Genomic DNA, 18,231 nt, shown 5'->3' with positions numbered 1-18,231 from the left:
GGTGGTAACTACTAGTAAATATCAGTATTCAGTTCAGCCCGAGGCACAATTATCTCTTTAAAAATAGATATATTTAGTTCAACATAGACTAATAAACACACATTAAAAAACACAGAAATATACATAAAAAACATTACATACCACTGACCACATGACACTGGAATATTCTTCCATCCATAAAAGAATGCATGCATCTGTGCATCTGCTTACTCTACTGGAATGCATGTAATGAGTTCTTTGACGGTCCTTTCAGAGTATCTAATATTTTCATGGTTGAAAAAATAAACGGCATGTTTGATCCAGTGTATAAATGTTGGGGATTTGCCGTCTTTTCCATTTTATCACAATAAGCCATCCAGTGATGAGACTAACAAAGGCAATACTATCAGATTGTGCTTATTACATGTCTTGAGTATGATGTAATGGCAAATAACCCAGTTATAGAGCATCTTCTTCTTCTAATCTTATTAAACTCTGAATAAGGGGAGTGGGCCAATGATAGGCAGGGATGCATCAACACCAACTTGACAACACTTAACAGCTCGAAGTGATAATACTCATGACAACAGCAGACCCTTGGCCTTATCTCGCAATGTTATAGAAAGCAAGACGAACAATTCTAGCATCCAAATCCAGGTGATCAAGCAGAATGACAGAGCCTCTACCTTGTTTGCATATTTGAAATCAATCAGACCTATGACACGTTTTGTGTGGGATATAGAGAAACTCCTAGTGCTGCATTGGTGTTTGTAGGCTTTTCAATTGTATAGGTTGTTCATTATTGGTCAATAGATTGGTCATTAGATAGCCAAAAATATGAATTACTTTTTAACCCACAAGACGCTCCAGGGACTGTATTCTTATCTTCACAAACTCAAAAACAGTAAGTGTCACTGATGAACCAGGTCACTGATGAACCAGGTACATTAATTGTGGGTCATTTTCAGTTCTTAAATTACAAACAGTTTATGAGGGAGAATGGGAAATGAGACACAAATATATACTGTACATTTTCCAGGTAACAGCATACAATACGTAATGTAGAAAAAACACCTTTCATTACCTCTTATGGTACAAAACATCAGCAAATCCCTAAGATATATATAGGTACATATCTGACGCCACCTATCAGGCCCTATCAGACATCAACTTTTGGCGAGATGAGACGTTCAATCTTATCAGCCTTCTGGTTCAAGTTACACTTGCGGAGTGTTTGACAGAGGGTCTCACTGGCTTGGTCCAGACCTTGCAGTTCTATCCAGGCAATAAGAAGGCTTCTGGTCTGCTCCTCTGCAGTAGGATTGTCGTGCTTGTGTCGAACCACCTGGACATTATCCATCCCAGTCCTGTCGGCAACCTTCACCATGTCACTCCAAGACAGAAGGTCAACAATATCGCCTATGAATTGCTTCAAGTCGATGCCTGTAAACGGATACGATACATAACATATAAAACAAAAAATAAATCCCAAACCATTAGTTATGTTTCATCCACAAGAACCTGGGTATTGTAGCTAGAGTATGTTTTTTGGGCATTTTTGGCCTTTTGTCTACACACAAACTGAAAACTAATGAGAAACTCCTCCAAGTTTTTCAAACTTTGTCGAAGTATTTCTTTCTTCTATTTAGGAGGACTGCGTAACAACAATAGAATTGAATGACTTTTGGGAAAGCCCTCAGAGACCCGATTCAAATCTGACTCGTTGTCATTTCCCGATTCTATCTAATCCCATCTCTGTTTCTCCCACTCGATTCATGTCACTCTTCACTGTCCTTTCTGAATAAAGGCTAAAGACCCATACATTTACTGTAAAAAAAAACTGAATGACTTTTACACATTACAGTCTTGCAATCATAAACAGTACAGAAAGTAAGGGGAAACAGTGAGGGAATTAATTCACCTACCTTTTAGCGGTATTTTCTGCTAAAAATAAAAAGATTTTGGGTAGAAGTTAGTAATGGCCATATCACACTCAGCAAACAAATATGCATGTAACATAAGAATATATTTTACACATATGAAAGAATTTCCCTTATCTTACACTACAGAATATGTATACATTTTCACCAAAAAGTAGTTGTACTAGTGTGCACATCCCCACCGGTGAGGTGCAGGGCAAATGGAACTAGAACTCAAAAAGGATGAAATGCCCACACTCTGCTAAAAACTCCCATACATTTATTGTGTGCTGCAAAGTTTCGACCCGTCTGGGTCTTCCTCAGGCAAAAATCTTTTTTTTTTTGCCTGAGGAATACATTTTCACCAAATACATTATAAGACATACATCGATGCACACCTTTTCAGCAGTAATATGTGGACACTATTTTTTCATGCATGCTTCACTTCCACCACAAAACCACAAGATGGCCATGAAAGGCCACCTTCTCATGGACTCACCTCTGGATGATCTGCAGCTGCCAGCCTCTGGGCTATAAAATGGGAAATTACATGAGTTGATTAATGTGAGTTGATTAACAGAGATTGTTGGCAAAATGTACCATTTACAATTGGGTCTATTCCACTACACTGGTCAAATCCATCCACTGTTCCCAGACAGGCCATCAAGAAAATTCAGATTTTTGCAGAAACACAAACTGTTAACTAGTCAAATAACTGTCTAGATATTCAAGGCTATAAGATGTATATCTAGAATTACATGAAAAAACCCATGTTGTGTAAGCCAAAGATTTTAGTGCTCTAGTATCTTTAGTGTAAACCTGACTCCCTGATTTTGACAACTGATGTTGTCATAGCAACACAGACTTAAATTCTCACTTCCTCCCATAGGAAACAACAAATCTTTTGGCTTAATAGCTTTGCCCCACCACTTTACATTTGTACAAATTACAAATGTGGTTCTTATGCGTGTCTGCAATGCTGTGGTTGTTATTCAAATGGTAATATGGACATAAATTACTTGACAAGGGATATTCCAGACATTGCAGGCAATCTAAATTTCTTTCTGTGGCTACTATGAGATCTACTGTATGTTTTTATCCCAAAATGTTAACTGTCTGCAATATGGTACTCACCAAAACAAAACTTCTTTTTCCACCAAAGGGCACCACAAATCAGAGCAACAACAACAACAACAGCAACAGCAGCACCAATAGCAATACCAGCTGTGTCTGAAAAATACACAGTACACCTTATCAATATAGTCACTAGTAATATGAATATGAATTCTACTTAGTGTGGATATCTTGTTGTGAGCTTTAGTTTATAAACGACCCTTAGCACCAGAATGTTTCTTGCAGACAGTGTTGCTCCTGGGTGTGCATGGTTCCTCCTCTCCCAACTCACATCTGCAATGAGAAACAGAATCAGTTACTGCATCTCGTAACAATGAGAAACAGAATCAGTTACTGCATCTCGTAACAATGAGAAACAGAATCAGTTAATGTAACACAATGAGAAACAGAATCAGTTACTGCATCTCGTAACAATGAGAAACAGAATCCGTTACTGCATCACAATGAGAAACAGAATCAGTTACTGCATCTCGTAACAAGGGAATAGTGCTCTACCATCCTATTCCAAATCACTGGGATTGCACAATAGGGTTGGGCGATTTGGACTTAAAATCATACCAAGATATTTTATGGTAATGCTATAATGACATGAAAATAGTATTCCCATTCAACACTATCTTTTTGCCACAAGTCACATCAACATACACAGTCCTGACTGCCAGGCAAACACAAACAATAACCATCATGAAAGGCTAAACTATAGCAAACTAGATGTACTGCATAGTGGTACAAAATATGACCGCCACTCAGTCCTGCACATTTCCTCCGCTTGTCAATTTGTCTCCATCTCCTACTCCATCCCCTACTCTTGCAACCTTTGTGTATACACTACTCAGAAAAAGTAAGGGATATTTGGCTTTCGGGTGAATTTCAGGATGAACCTAAAATCCACTATAATTTTTACAGGGGAACTTAATGTGACCTTCTCTAAACTTTTGAACGTGCATGTCCAACAGTTCAATGTATCAGTACCTTCTGTATTGAAACATTCAATTTCACCCAAAAGCCAGATATCCCTATGGGGTAATGGGGTGTGTCGTGTGTGTCTGTGTTTATGTTTGTGTGTGTGTTTATGTGTGTGTAAGTTTATGTGTGTGTGTGTGTGCGTCCATGCGTGCATGTGTATATGTGAGTGTGTGTGTGCATGTGCCTCAGGTCTCGAAGCACCCGCCAAGCACCAATGGCGAGTAGATTTTTGCATTGCCGGCTGAATTATAGCAGGTACTGTGCCACAGGATTTATTTTCCGATAATGGGGGACAATACATTTTATTAGGCTATACGGCTACTTATAATATGAGAAAAGTAAACTTCACAAGTCTTACAGTTATTTGGTTACCCTTTCATGCATCTGCTGAGAAAACAAATAGATCACCACACAAATAGACTAGAACTTGAAAGCTAAGCTAAGCGAACGGAATGATATGAAAGACGTGGTTCACAGCTCAAAACCTGTTGCCACTGTCATTATATTTTTGCTGCAGTCATTATAGCAAAGATCCTTGATTACTGACCAAGATAGAGTAAAGTAATTAATTCGCTCCGCTTCAACACTGTCTGATTATAGGCTACAAAATTATTGGACCTCTGAACATTGGGAAGGCCATTTGAATGGAACTTGTAGCGGAACTTGCAAACTTCGGCAGCGTTCTAAAAAGCTGTAAAATAGGCTAATGATAGGCAACTTTCAAAATAATTCTAAAAATCATTGTTTAGCTTTGGCCTGGTCATTTTTTTTCATCTACCAGCCACTTTGGCTAGTAGGCCAAAAAGTTAATTTCGACCCCTGGTGTGCCTGTTTGCCTGCATGCACCTTTTTGTGTGAGTATGTGTGGATGTGTTTGTGTGTGTGTGTGTGTGTGTGTGTGTCTGTGCATGCGTGTATGCCTGCTGGTGTGTTTATGTGTGCGTGTGTGTGTGTGTGCATTCGTTCATGTGTTTATGTGTGTGTGTCTGCGTGCGTGTGTGCACGTGCCTGTGTGTGCATAAGCGTGCATGTACTGATATGATATATAATGATACGACACAGAAAAGCCCTATTGTGCTAATCTTATATTTATGATTACCAGTATTTAGTACCAATGTCAATATTTTCATTCAATGTTTCCAAATTCTCAGAAATGATTTTTGAGTTTAGTTTATGTGGAAATGACCAATTAAGCATAATACTCACTCTTGACACTGATGACATGCTTTACAATGCTCCCCTTCGCAGAAGTAACCCTTCTTGCATGTACATATAACGTCAGATGTGGTTGTACAATGTCTTTCCTCCTCTAGATTGGCTAACAAAGACAACAACCAATATCATTAGAGTTTGAAGCAAACACAACACAGCTCACAAATTCATCAACACAAATATTCAGCAGTGGATATTAACTGAAGATGGATTTTATTTTATTTTACTTTGTGGAGTAATAATAAAAAAAAAACATCCACACCATCTTGACGGCCGAAACTTTCTCTGCAACAATAGAAAAAAAACAGTCCCAACAACATACTTGGTGCTTCTTACGGTTCAAGCCATTAAAAAAAAAACTAGTGGTCCATTCCTGAACAACATGGAAGAAACTGTTGATACTATTTCTAATGTATTCACTGTGGTGCATTCAGAGTAGACTAAAGAGAGAGGGAGAGAGATGGAGAGAGAAAAAGAGCACATGATGATGCCAGTTGGGCAGGAATGGAAGGTAGCATATGAGTGAGGAAAGAAACATTGAGGAAATAAGGACTTATCCAGTTAAAACACAGGCACGTGCAGAGAAGGGGGGCTACAGGGGCTCTAGCACCTGCCCTTTTGCCCCTTTGATGTCCATGTGCCCTTTTGACAACACCCGTTTTTTACTTTTTAAAATTTGTAAAAAGTTCCAAGGTGCACGCAGGCACAGTGCTGCAGGCATGGAGGTATTATATATAACGGCTGCAGGAGACGTTTGGGAGCACGGTAAGGTCACTTGGCAGTTAGCCTATCTGAACATGCAATAGTATTCAGCTTAGAGATAGAGAATAAAATGTTTAAAGTTGTTTAATGTTTAATGAAGTAGGCTATCAAACCCGTTTTAACCATGTCATGGTCCATCCATTTCAATAACCTGGCAGCTTCGAAAATCTAAGGCTGAACGTTCATAACATATTCTGTTTAGGTTACTATGTTATAGTAGCTTAGGTTAGTAGACCTAGGGCCTGTACTACGAAGGGAGCTTAACCTACCCAGATGTAACCCAGGGTTACTTTGTTAAACCAGGGTTGACAAAATCTGGTTATCTTAAGTGGTGTTAATCGGTACTACGACGCTGATTATGAAGTTGATTTGTTGAGCCGGGGTTAACCTGTGCGCGTTCACATAAAAGGGGCGGGTTGCAGCGCAAGTCACCACTTTCAATGATGACGCGATCACCTTATTTTACGGATGAGGAATGCACAATTATTATGACAAGTTATGAGGAATTAAAACCCACTCTACGACAAAAATCAAATACGTCGGCAGTGAGCAAAGCAAGGCTGTTGGCAACGTATTACAGATCGGGTAGCCTAAATGCCTAAAAGTAAAGTTTTATTCCCACATGTTCTTCAAATATGTGTTACGGAGGATTAGTAGCTTGCGGAATGTCTGAAATGAGTTGAAATAATTAAATAGCCTAATTTGAGTTCCTAGAAAGGCCTACAGATGCAACCCAATTCAGAAGTGGGCATATAGATTACAGTAATAAGGATAATTGAATGTTTAAGTAGCCCCCATTGACTGATTTAGTGTATGCCTAATCCTGTGAACATTTCAGATGCAACACCATTGCCAAACGCACATGGCAGCAGGTGAAAATGAAACACAAAAACATTATTCAGAATAGTAGGTTTATATAGTTATAGCTTGCATTAATATTTCTTAATTATGAAATCATGTAGGCCTAGCTTATAGCCTTCACTTGGCCTCTGTTTTACAGCTAACAAGAAACAGGTGTCTTCGAACACTACTGTAGGAGGAAAGGCACCAGAGTGTTTTACAGTAGCAGAGGAGTTGGCCATCGCAAATAATAGTGGAAGGCCGATTATGGAGGGGGTTGAGGGAGGCATTCGGTCGGATTCTGGTGCTGTGGAAATGTGTACCTTTTTCTTGTTAGCTGTAAAACAGAGGCCAAGTGAAGGCTATAAGCATAGGCCTACATGTTTTCATAATTAAGAAATATTAATGCAAGCTATAACTATAAACCTACTATTCTGAATAATGTGTTTGTGTTTCACTTTCACCTGCTGCCATGTGCGTTTAGCAATGGTGTTGCATCTGAAATGTTCACAGGATTAGGCATACACTAAATCAGTCAATGGGGGCTACTTAAACATTCAATTATCCTATTACTGTAATCTATATGCCCACTTCTGAATTGTGTTGCATCTGTAGGCATTTCTCTGTACTCAAAATAGGCAATTTAATTATTTCAACTCATTTCAGACATTCCGCAAGCTATTAATCCTCCGTATTTGAAGAACATGTGGAAATAAAACTTTACTTAGGCATTTAGGCTACCCGATCTGCAATACGTTGCCAACAGCCTTGCCTTGCTTTGTTCACTGCCGACGTATTTGATTTCTGTCGTAGAGTGGGTTTTAATTCCTCATAACTTGTCATAATAATTGTGCATTCCTCATCCGTAAAATAAGGTGAACGCGTCATCACTGAAAGTGGTGACCTGCGCTGCATCCCGCCCCTTTTATGTGAACGCGCACAAACTCCAATTAGGTTAACCCCGGCTCAACAAATCAACTTCATAATCAGCGTCATATTACCGATTAACACCACTTAAGATAACCAGGTTTTGTCAACCCTGGTTTAACAAAGTAACCCTGGGTTACATCTGGGTAGGTTAAGCTCCCTTCGTAGTACAGGCCCCAGCTTGCTAATGGTGGTAGTTCACTCATGTAGCCTATGTTAGGCATTAATTTTGATAGAGAATACATAATCAAAATTGTAATCAAAATTAAGTTTTAAAACACGTTTTCTGAAAATGTTTTTCTATGTGCCCTTTTCAAAAATTTGAGCCCCTGTCCCTTCAAAGGTCTCTGCACGCCCCTGTTAAAACATGTTGTTATGGATTCAATACTGTTTACATAATCACTTTGAACCATGGTAATCTGGCCACACAACCCAAAAGGGACTGTGCAGCATCTTTCTCTGCTAGATTGGCTAACAAAGACAACAACCAAAATCATAGAGTTTGAAACAAACAACACAAAACAAGCCACATGTTCATTTCATACAAATGTTCAGCAGTGGATATGGATTGTTATTGTATTTTATTTCAGTTTGTGGGATAAAGGTTTGTAAAAGCGTATACAATCTAATTGATCTACTGGACTAAAATGGAAATTAAACATTTCAGTCTTGAGGTATATTGTCTCTCCTACAATGCTGGTTAAACTTTACTATACCACCCATGACGGACTGGACGTTCTGGCATTTGGGCAGATGCCAGAAGGGCCGCGGCTCCTCGTGGGCCGTTTGGGCCGGCATATCACGGAGCGGCATGCTTGTCGGGTTTGCGCGGCCCATTTATCGTAAAGACGGTTTTACAATATCTCTCGGCCCACTATCAAGCATCAATAGTGTTGCATGACTTCGAATAAGCCATTTATCTCTAACTCCCATTTCCTCCTTCATAGTGGGAAACTGATCAGTATTTATACCAGACATGAGTCTCTACACTACAGTCATGGTGACCCTCAATATTTACATCAGTCTACATTCTTTTGTTACCTTATTCAATCAAATGATTTAAAGGTGCATTGTTTGAAATTGGAATACAATAAATATGCTGCCTGTATCTTTTATTTTATTATTGGTTTACAAAAGTTAGGCTACATGAAGCAATGACTTCTGGACTTTCAAAACCGCATGCGTCTACTTCCTTTAGCACGGGGAATTGCCGATCTAGCATGCCTTGATCCTCGGAATTTTCCCCTTATAAAAGCTAATAAACTGCCCCCAAATGCACTTCGAAACATAAGAGAATGTCTGCTTAAATTCAGTGAAGGTGCTACGGTTGAAAATCTACAGTCGGAATTTACACATCTCGCCACACACTGGGACAGCCTGAAAAAGTCTCCTCTAAACGAGTATACAGTCAAAGCGTCGGACTGTGATGATGCCGCGGAGATACAGAAATAAACCTGGTGAGCAAGAAATGTGCTACCTGCAAGAATTGTGCAATCTGTTGCTATTTCCTTCTCCGGCATTTAAACCTCTTTACCTGTGCCTACAACTATATATGGTTAGCAAATGAATTCCTACTAACACTGTCATGTACTCAAGTGGCATGCAAACGGAGTTTTTCCACTCCTAAATTCACCAAAAATCGCCTAAGGACACGATTGTAGGATAATTTGGAGGCTTTTATGCTGATGGCGACAGAGAAAGAGGTCCTATAATGAACTTGGATGCTGATGACGTGATAGACAGGGTTGCGGAGAAGAGCAAGCTCCTTCGCACTTTGTTAACTGCATGACGTTAATTAAGACACGTTTGTGGAGCGGCTGCTCTGATGGGTTTCCCGTTTACCAACAAAACTAGGCCTACATTCGCGCGCAGCCGTGGGGCAGAAGACGCTTGGTGCCACAACGTTATACACTTGACTTAAATAGTCGGCTGCTGTAAGCTACAATCGGAATTTTTTATATACCCCTGGTCCCCTGTTGTCTCACTGATATTTCAGGCGAGGAGAGTTTGCCATTCATTTGCATTAACATCGTATTTTGTCATTTTTGGCGAAGACATGCATTCCTTTAGGGATATTGAACATATTGAACATTCTCTAGCCATCGTGATTTCGAATTGGTGCAGTTTTCAGCACAAAAACTCATTTTGTTCTTTTCATGGAGAGCACTGCTCTATGCTGTTCTATGGTGCTTTCTGCCTCTTGCGCACGCATGTTTTCGTGACGTTGCATAGAAATCCATGTAGTCTATTCTAGGCTATTCTTCTTTCATTTTCATATTTCATATTGCATTCATTTTTTTGGAGTTGTGCATTGATATATCCATGTTCCTGGTTCAGTCTTTATGCATATTAAAGTTAGAGTTCATCACCAATGGTGCTACAAACGTGTGATGTCCGTGCACGTGAAGTTATATCTGTGTGTTGCGGGCACATGCGCGTGCATGCGCGTCCCCATGTGGGCCGCTGGTTGGTGAAAATGCCAGGGCCGTTTTTTAATCCCAGTCCGTCACTGTATACCACACTACACTATACGATTTCTATACCCAGATTATCTAGCATCAACCATCTGAAGGCCAACTATTGTTACCTAGCGTCACATATACCGGTATTTGCTTTATCTGTATGGATTTAATGAAATGAATGTTGGCAGAAATAACTACAGAAATAACTATGTAGGCTCTAAAACATCCATTATCACTGTAAAACCACATGTGCTCTTCACCACTGTTCACAAAACATAACATATAACAAAACATATAACTGATGTGAGGAGGAGTGTCATTAGCATTTGCATTTACATCTATTCATTTAGAAGATGCTTTTATCCAAAGCGAGTGAAAATGAGGATTAACCCTTTAGCCGCCAGGGTTTAAAAAAAATAAATTGGATTTTTACATCAAAATTTCAAAAGGCCATGGCTTGCAAGTGGTCAGAGATAAAGTCCTACTGTAAATGTGAAAATCATTGAGTATGAACAGAAGTTTATGAAGGGGGTAAATTTACTCATCTAATTTGCATATTATGACGTCACTGGATGGGAACCACCATGAATTATGCACATTTCAGTAGATACTGGATGTTGAACATATTTGAGCAGTTTTACTTTCTTTTTTTTTCATTTCACCCACATAACAAATGAACAGGAAAACAGTCACATGTAAACCAACAATAGTAAACTATTACTATAATCACAAACCCTATGCTACTATACAATAAAGTAGCCTGGTCAAAACAGTTCCTATCGCGGGTGACTTTGTAGTTTTTCAGAGCCCTATTTTTACAACCCCTGCTGTCTATACAACACCCATTACGGACACTATCATCACTATTGCCACTGGCACCTCCAGCTATGTTGGGCAGAGGGTCGAAATAAGCATGGTATGCTTAGTGGACACTGTCGCAAAGACGCACCTCCATTCACAGACGCTCCGTGACTATCAGTCAATAGACGATCGATCATATTCTCCAAAAGGCAGATATTCTCCTTCAGATTCAGAATAGGTGAATAACAGATCCAAGACTTCATCACACGTGATTTCTTTTTCAACATTTGGTGTATTTCTGCTTCAATTTGTGCAAAACTATGGCCCGACCGCTTCCGCGTTATGGAGGAAATGCACGTCTGGTGCTAACATTTGTGCTGGTTGATTGAAAACCAGACTTGTTTTTGACCATGTGTCATGGTTTCACCGCACTAGCCGGGAGGTCCGTTAGGAGAGTGATGCAAACCTTGATGCAACCCAGTTTTTTGTGACCTTAAGTAGCAAGAGATAAGGAGTCAAATTTGATGTTGATGATGTGATGTATACTTTGTTTGGCTGGGAAACCTGGTAGCTCGGTCTTTGAGAGGTTTAGCTGGAGGTGATGGGCCTTCATCCATTTGGCTATGTCAGAGAGACAATCTGAGGTCCGTGTCAAGACCGTTGGGTCGCCAGGTGGGAATGACATAAAGAGTTGGGTATCATTTGCGTAGCAGTGATGTGAGAAGCCATGAGAAGTGATGAGAAGCCATGAAAAGCGGGGATAATCTGACTGAGAGGTGGTGTAAGAGAAGGGGCCCCAGCACCGAGCCTATAGGCACCCCGTCAAGATGGTAACATGCAGACGTCTGTCCTAGCCATGATACACTGAACGATGGCCCAGTGAGGTAGGAGGTAGGATTCAAACCAAGAGTGTGCTTTGGCTGTGATGCCCATGTTTGAGTTTATGGATAGTGGGATGCATTGGTTGACCATGCCTAAAGCAGCTGCAAATCGAGCAAGATGAGTATCAAGCTGTTTCAGTGGAGTGGCCAATTTTAGGGTTGGATTGATTATCAAATACCTTTAGAGTTGCATACAGTGCACTGCTCACACTTTTCCTGGGAATTTGCCTCTGCAGTATATGATGATCCTGTTTGGCAATGGTCACATTTAGGCTGGGGGTTGGCTGTGTCGCAGTGGCTGTAAACAAAATAACCTGACATGCACACAAACACAAATTAGAAAAATTTCAACAGTTTCATTGACAAGATAGATTCGAGGGTGGTCTTGATTTATTTTACCCTTGGGACATAGGCAGCATGTCTTCCCGTCGTGACTGTAATTCCCAGATAGACAGCTGAGTGATTGTCCCAATGGCAGACCGAAGACCACCTGCACATACAGTAGTGAAATGCACATTCAAGTTGCGCCTCACATTGCTCTAAGTGCCAGGCGAAAGTAGCGGACGAAAGTGCAGACCATGTCATATATGTTCGATTTCTATCAAATGTAATGCATATTATACTACATGTGACTACTAAGAAAAACCTCATCGACCAACCACTTTTACTAACACAAAAGCACAGTTCAACGTAGGTACTTTCTGGGAATGAAATCGAAAGTATTTTTGACAGACCATTGCAAACGAGTTTTGTTTTATCTATGTCTTAATGTCATTTGTTGTAATAAAATGTTGCTGAAGTTGGTTTAAAAATACATTAATTACAGACAAGTCTGCGAAGCCTGTTCACAAAAGTAGGCTAAGTTAAATGACAGAAAGTGCCATGGTAAAACTTCCCCAAATCACATAAAAATTAGCCTACGCTAACGTTAGCCCAGGCTTTCAGACATGGCATGGCTGTAAGAAACAATCTGTTGAGATTGACTCACCAGTACGCAGACTATCACACTTTTAAACATGGTTACAAAGCCACAATTTAGTGGTCAGAATTCCTCAGCCGTCGAAGAAGGTAAAGTGTTTCTCAAGTCTAACTCAAGACACCGCCTCGCTCGGCGCCTCCTTCCGAAATGACAGCCAAGCAGAGATGTGATGTATTAGGCTAGTCGATGGCCCCACATTTTTGAGATACCCCTACCGGAGGTAGAACTAAACCCAACAATGTGTAGTCGGGTGAACTTTTCACAGCTGCCAGGCGGACTGTGTGCATCTGGCGGTGGGACCATAGACAGTAAAAGAAATGGACGAACAGACTCCGTCGTTTTCAATGGGAGGGCACTGAGTCAAATAGAACGATTTTTCAGTTGGTCCCCCCAGTACTGCGCAGACTCACACTTAACTTCGTGACGTTAGCCATCGAACTGAATCTTGTAACTCATATGATAGATACACAGAAATTCTTCTCACACTTCCTTCGCCTTCAAAGTCATCAAAGTTAAACATTTATTTATGTATTATTATTAATATCATCCTCACCTAGTCGTGTTAATGTTGAAGCTACCATACATGATCATCTTCAAAAACAGTCAACAAAACAAAAAAGTTATAGCCTTGAAGCTAATCTTCTTTCCACTTTTCCGACCTACGGTCAATCCATCGAAAACCTCTGTAATGATTAGTGCCGTTTTTTTTTTAATTAGATTTACTTTTTTTAAAATTATTATTAGGTTGCCTCTGTGTAATGCTTTACCTTAACATACGGTCGTGTATGCTAGGTTTTGCTTATGAGTTGCCGTCATAGACAGGTGGACTGAGCTTCTTATCCAAACAATACGGTTATCTCCCTACGGCGCGAAAGAGAGATTACGTCAAAGCTAGCTTCCCTCCAACCGAACAAGCTAACCATTCTTCTTACGGGTAACCAACGTTACAGACGAGGTAGTGGAGTCTGTTTTGCCTTTGTAGTGTTTATGTGGATTACACAGAAGCTACAATCTCGGCACAGGATATATGTTATATGAAGTTATGGTATTTCAAAAAAATCCTAGAATGAATGGACTTCTATGGGAGTTAGCAGAGAGGTGGTCCCTCCAGCCTACGTCGATTCTTCTACTTCCGGGAATTCGCCTGCCCCCTTGGGTGGGACTGACAATGAGCAACAAATGTCTTCCTGTTTAAAACACGGTCTTCCGGCGTCATTTGTTTTGTAACGTGTTGCCGGCGTCGGAAGGCTGGAATTGCTAGCGGTACATCGGTCGTTGAGCGTGAATCGCTTCAGACAAACTCTGGGTGGCAGCCAGTAGCGTTAGCATTCATCGCCAGCTGTGCAAGAGTATGCCGAAAGCCTGTCCCCCTCCTACCTCGGCTCACCTCTTGTGATGACCGGTCATTGACTTTTTAAGGCCTTCGAATTGTGGGCAAGGGGTTCTGACCACTGTTTTCTCCGTGTTTTGTTTGAGTTCTAGTATCGTAGCCAGTCATGTTTTTCTTTTAGTTTGGGGTTGTTGATATCGTGTCTGTGTGTGGGTGTGTGCGCGTGCGTCTTCGTACGGGCAGGCGCGTTGTCTGTTTTTTTTGGTTTGTTTTGGGTTTTCTTCATTTCTTATATATTTTGCCCCGTTCTTCTCTCTTTGTCCATCTACGGCCTGTGGCCTACTGAACTTCATCTAGTCAGCCAAACCTGTGTAGTAGCCTGCTTTGTGTGAGCACCTGTTAGTGTGGGTTGACAATTGCTGTGTATCCTCGTGTGATGAAATTACTTCCTTAGATAGAATGGTGTGTAGTTCGAAGTAACCTTGTGTGACTTATAGCTTAGTCCATCACTTCCCAGCTTGATTCTATAGAGGTTGCGGTCTGACTGAGATGTAGTGGGTGGGTGTGGGCCCATATTACTTAAGAGTTGGGGGCATTTGTGTCTGTTTATGGTATTTTGTCTTTATGTTGGCTGTGTGTTTTCCTTTGTTATTGTTATGTGTATCCTGTACTCTCTCTCTTTTTAAAGAAAAAACCAAGAAACTTTCTAAGAAAATGATAAGACAAGGACTACAAACAAATAAACTATTTATTGACTGAGACAGCCTCTACGTTCATTTACTTGAATAGCCTGCTCTGGTAGTTTATATATGGCAACCAACCACTTTGCTACAAATGTTTTTCCTCATCTCTAAGGTCTCCCATATATGAAATGGATTCTTGGCTAAAAATATTTTACTGCTAAGATTGTTAAATTAACAGATATTGTTATACACCCCAAAACCAAAAAGACTTAAGGCATATAAACAAGTGCAGATCAATCACACAAGCTCTGAGAACTTTGAAACGTGGCATGTGTATAGTCAGGAAGTTGCTTTACCTATTAGAAAAGACTGGATGTAAATATCTTGATGTATGGAATAAATAGAGACATGTAAACATACACCTAAAATAAGCGGACATGCAAAAAATGAATATCTACGCAGAATGTTTTCATTTACTTTAGCTGCTTTACCAGGGATTATCATAGAAACACATATGATGGCTTGTTGTAAAGGTGGGGTTGTACTGAATCCAATAATACCAAATATGTACATATAGTAGCCTATGACAAGTTAGGGTGTTCTGTCACTTAATGTATGAGGTGTCCAAAATGAAACACTGGCAAAATACAGTCTCAAGTCCAAATCACATTATCAGTGGTGAGAAGAATGTTGACAAATTCATTGTTACTGCAAGTAAGTGCTGCTCTATATTTACATTTAATAATGATACATTTAATATGAAACACAGATCCAACTGAATCAGGTTAAAATTGGAATGGAACACCTTTATTAAAATATTTACATTCACACTTGAATTTTGTTTTGGTCAAGTCATTACTGAATAATGGAAAATAATATTGTTAGCTTTTGTCTGTCCAGACCAGCAGTGGACATTAGAGCCTACACTGCTTACTTCACCCCTAAGTAGCTCTGAAATGTTTCCTCAAAATTCTGAAATGTTTCCTTTTCACTAGTCTCTTGAATTGTAGAGAATGTCTTACAGACATTGGATCCAAAGCTTGTGGGAAACATTTTGAAAAGGGTAAGAAAAAAGATCCCTATGTATGTCCAAAACCCCACAGTAGAAGGCCTCCAACGCATACTTACCCTTGCTCAGCAGAGAGAGAGATGGTGATGTCCATAAAACTGGCTCCATATACAGATGATATTTCCTCCAAAATCAAAGTTTCATATCATGTATCATGTAGAGCGAACTACTGCAGTAAGACAAAAATCAGTGAGCAGCAGCAAGTTGCAAATGTTGAGAGTGAGAGCACATCTGCACCAAGAAGGCTGAGTAGGGCTGATACATCATCATTTCCAATACAGAGAGATTGTTTAATTTGTGGGAAGGCCAGCTCTAAACCAGAACCTCGGACAGCAATTTCAACTGGAACAGTCGCAAGTACCAGAGACAAGGTCCTTCGGGCAGCTTCTGAAAGGCTTGATGAAGATGTACATCTTCAAATTCTTTCATGCCCAGATCTCTTTGCATGATACCAAATACCATAAAATGCCTTGCACACTACATCTCTAAATGAAATACAGCAGAAGCCATAGAAAATAATAAAAAAGCAGACCAATGTCTATAACAAAGCCTTTTTTTAAGCTCACTGAAGACATTGATAAAACAGTATTTTGATTTGTAGGAAAGTGAGGACTCTCAACTCTTTGACTGATATGAGAACATACTAAAGACCATTGCTGAGCATGAAGGTGTGTCAACACAAGAAATATAGATCAAGGACAGTGGTGTCTACATCTCAACTGTTCTCACTTAAGTTGCTGAACATGGAATTGTTGATGCAGCCATCGACAACTTTTACCAAAATGAAGACACCCTGGATGGGAAGTGTACAACTCATGCTATGATGTCTGTTGTGTTCTGAAGAGGCCAAGTCTCCACAGCAGATAAATGCCTAGCACAGGTTCCCTCAGGTTCAGAGGTCCCTCACCACCTTAAACATGATTGATATGAATAGATGGAGATAAACTTGTATACAGGTACATTTTGTCCATTCTTTTACGCTTCACATCCAGGGTGTCTTCATTTTGGTTTAAGTTGCTGATGGCTGCATCACAAATTCCATGTTCAGCAACTCCAGTGGGGCCAGTTGGGATGTAGACACCACTCTCTGTCCTTGATATCTGGTCTGCTGCAAAAGATGTGAGAAGTGCCTATAACATCTGTATAGGAAACACAGTGTCCCATTGCACTGAGCTCATTGATGACTGTCTTACTACCAAACTTATGATGTATCAAAATGGGAAGTCCCAGTGTGATTGGCGTATGGATGTGACAGCTCTGTTCAATGAGATCATGACAAATTGCGATAACACACAGATTCTCCTTTGAAGCTGGGTCATCATCACATGTTTGGTAATTTCTGTGGGCATGTTAATCAACACAACAGTTCACAAAGTCATACAGGATGTTGGGTACATACTTGCTGCATTGGAAACATAATAGACAGTCACTGCTGTGCTGGCATATTACTCACTGTCATGCTCTACCTGATCCATGCTTTTCCTCAATATGTCTGCAGCCCTGTGTAATATTTGGATTTCAGAAAGACTCTGACTTGTCTGTGGAAGTGTAGTCTCAGTCTACTGTTATTTATGTGAGTTTAGCAGCTTCCCTCAGTGCACAACATGGTCATACTATCTGAGCAGATCAGATCTGACTGTCATGGATGTGGAACAAATGCAAGCCTGTCTTTTTAATGCTGTATCAGCTTTTCCTTTAGTTTCCAGGATCTATTTCTTGTGTTGAACTATAGACACACCTTCTTGCTCAGCAATGGTCTTTAGTATGTTGTCATAGCTATCAGTCAAAGAATTGAGTCCTCACTTTTATATCTTTGGACAATACTGTTTCAATGTCTTCAGTGAGCTTAATAAAGGCTTTGTTATAGATATTGGTCTGCTTTTTTTATTCTTTTCTATGGCTGCTGTTATATTTTGTTTAGAGATATAGTGCGCAAGGCACATTTTATGGTATTTGCCATCATATGCAAAGAGATCTGGGCATGAAAGAAATGTACATTCAGAAGCTGCCCGAAGGACCTTGTCTCTGGTACTGGGGACAGCCGTGGCCCACTGGTTAGAGGTTCGGGCTAGCCGAAGAGTTACCTGTTCGATCCCCGACCCAGAAAGGAAAAAAGGCGGAGGAAGTGGTTGAGCACTGCTCTCCCATGGCCATATCCACGGTGCCCTTGAGCAAGACACCCAACCCCTCACTGCTCCCCGAGCGCCGCTGTAATAAGGCAGCTCACTGCTCCAGGTTAGTGTGTGCTTCACCTCATTGTGTTCACTGTGTGCTCTGTGTGTTCACT

The 18,231-nt window shown here is 40.3% G+C and overlaps 1 protein-coding gene across 6 annotated transcripts; it reads right to left on the bottom strand.

The window, feature by feature from the left end:
- Positions 1–49: 49 nt before the first annotated feature.
- On the bottom strand, positions 50–13,172 carry fas (Fas cell surface death receptor). 6 transcript variants are annotated; one of them, XM_042065040.1, is made up of 9 exons: positions 12,872–13,172; positions 12,283–12,373; positions 12,063–12,197; positions 5,205–5,316; positions 3,232–3,305; positions 3,033–3,128; positions 2,398–2,429; positions 1,905–1,920; positions 50–1,422 (listed from the first exon to the last, which is right to left on the bottom strand). In XM_042065040.1, the coding sequence occupies exons 1-9, from the start codon at positions 12,899–12,901 to the stop codon at positions 1,139–1,141; spliced, it is 870 nt and encodes a 289-aa protein (XP_041920974.1). In that variant the 5' UTR covers positions 12,902–13,172; the 3' UTR covers positions 50–1,138. The 6 variants fall into 6 exon arrangements, with proteins under 6 accessions (XP_041920974.1, XP_041920976.1, XP_041920973.1 ...); XM_042065042.1 differs by having other exon boundaries at positions 3,241–3,305; XM_042065039.1 differs by having other exon boundaries at positions 1,905–1,923; positions 12,872–13,171.
- Positions 13,173–18,231: the final 5,059 nt, after the last annotated feature.

Source organism: Alosa sapidissima, chromosome 16, assembly GCF_018492685.1.
Source record: "Alosa sapidissima isolate fAloSap1 chromosome 16, fAloSap1.pri, whole genome shotgun sequence".
Classification (NCBI taxonomy): Eukaryota; Metazoa; Chordata; class Actinopteri; order Clupeiformes; family Clupeidae; genus Alosa; species Alosa sapidissima.
The sequence above is the reverse complement of the archived record's forward strand: the minus strand, read 5'-3'. Positions and strand labels throughout refer to the sequence as shown.

What these genes read in the sequence shown, in the direction of transcription:
- fas (XM_042065039.1), bottom strand. Translation starts at nt 12,901, where the DNA reads ATGTTTAAAAGTGTGATAGTCTGCGTACTG. An exon ending in GCATGTCATCAGTGTCAAGA is followed by an intron (nt 3,306 to 5,204) that starts GTGAGTATTATG and finishes TTCTCATTGCAG; the next exon opens with ATGTGAGTTGGGAGAGGAGG. An exon ending in GAAACATTCTGGTGCTAAGG is followed by an intron (nt 3,129 to 3,231) that starts GTCGTTTATAAA and finishes TGTATTTTTCAG; the next exon opens with ACACAGCTGGTATTGCTATT.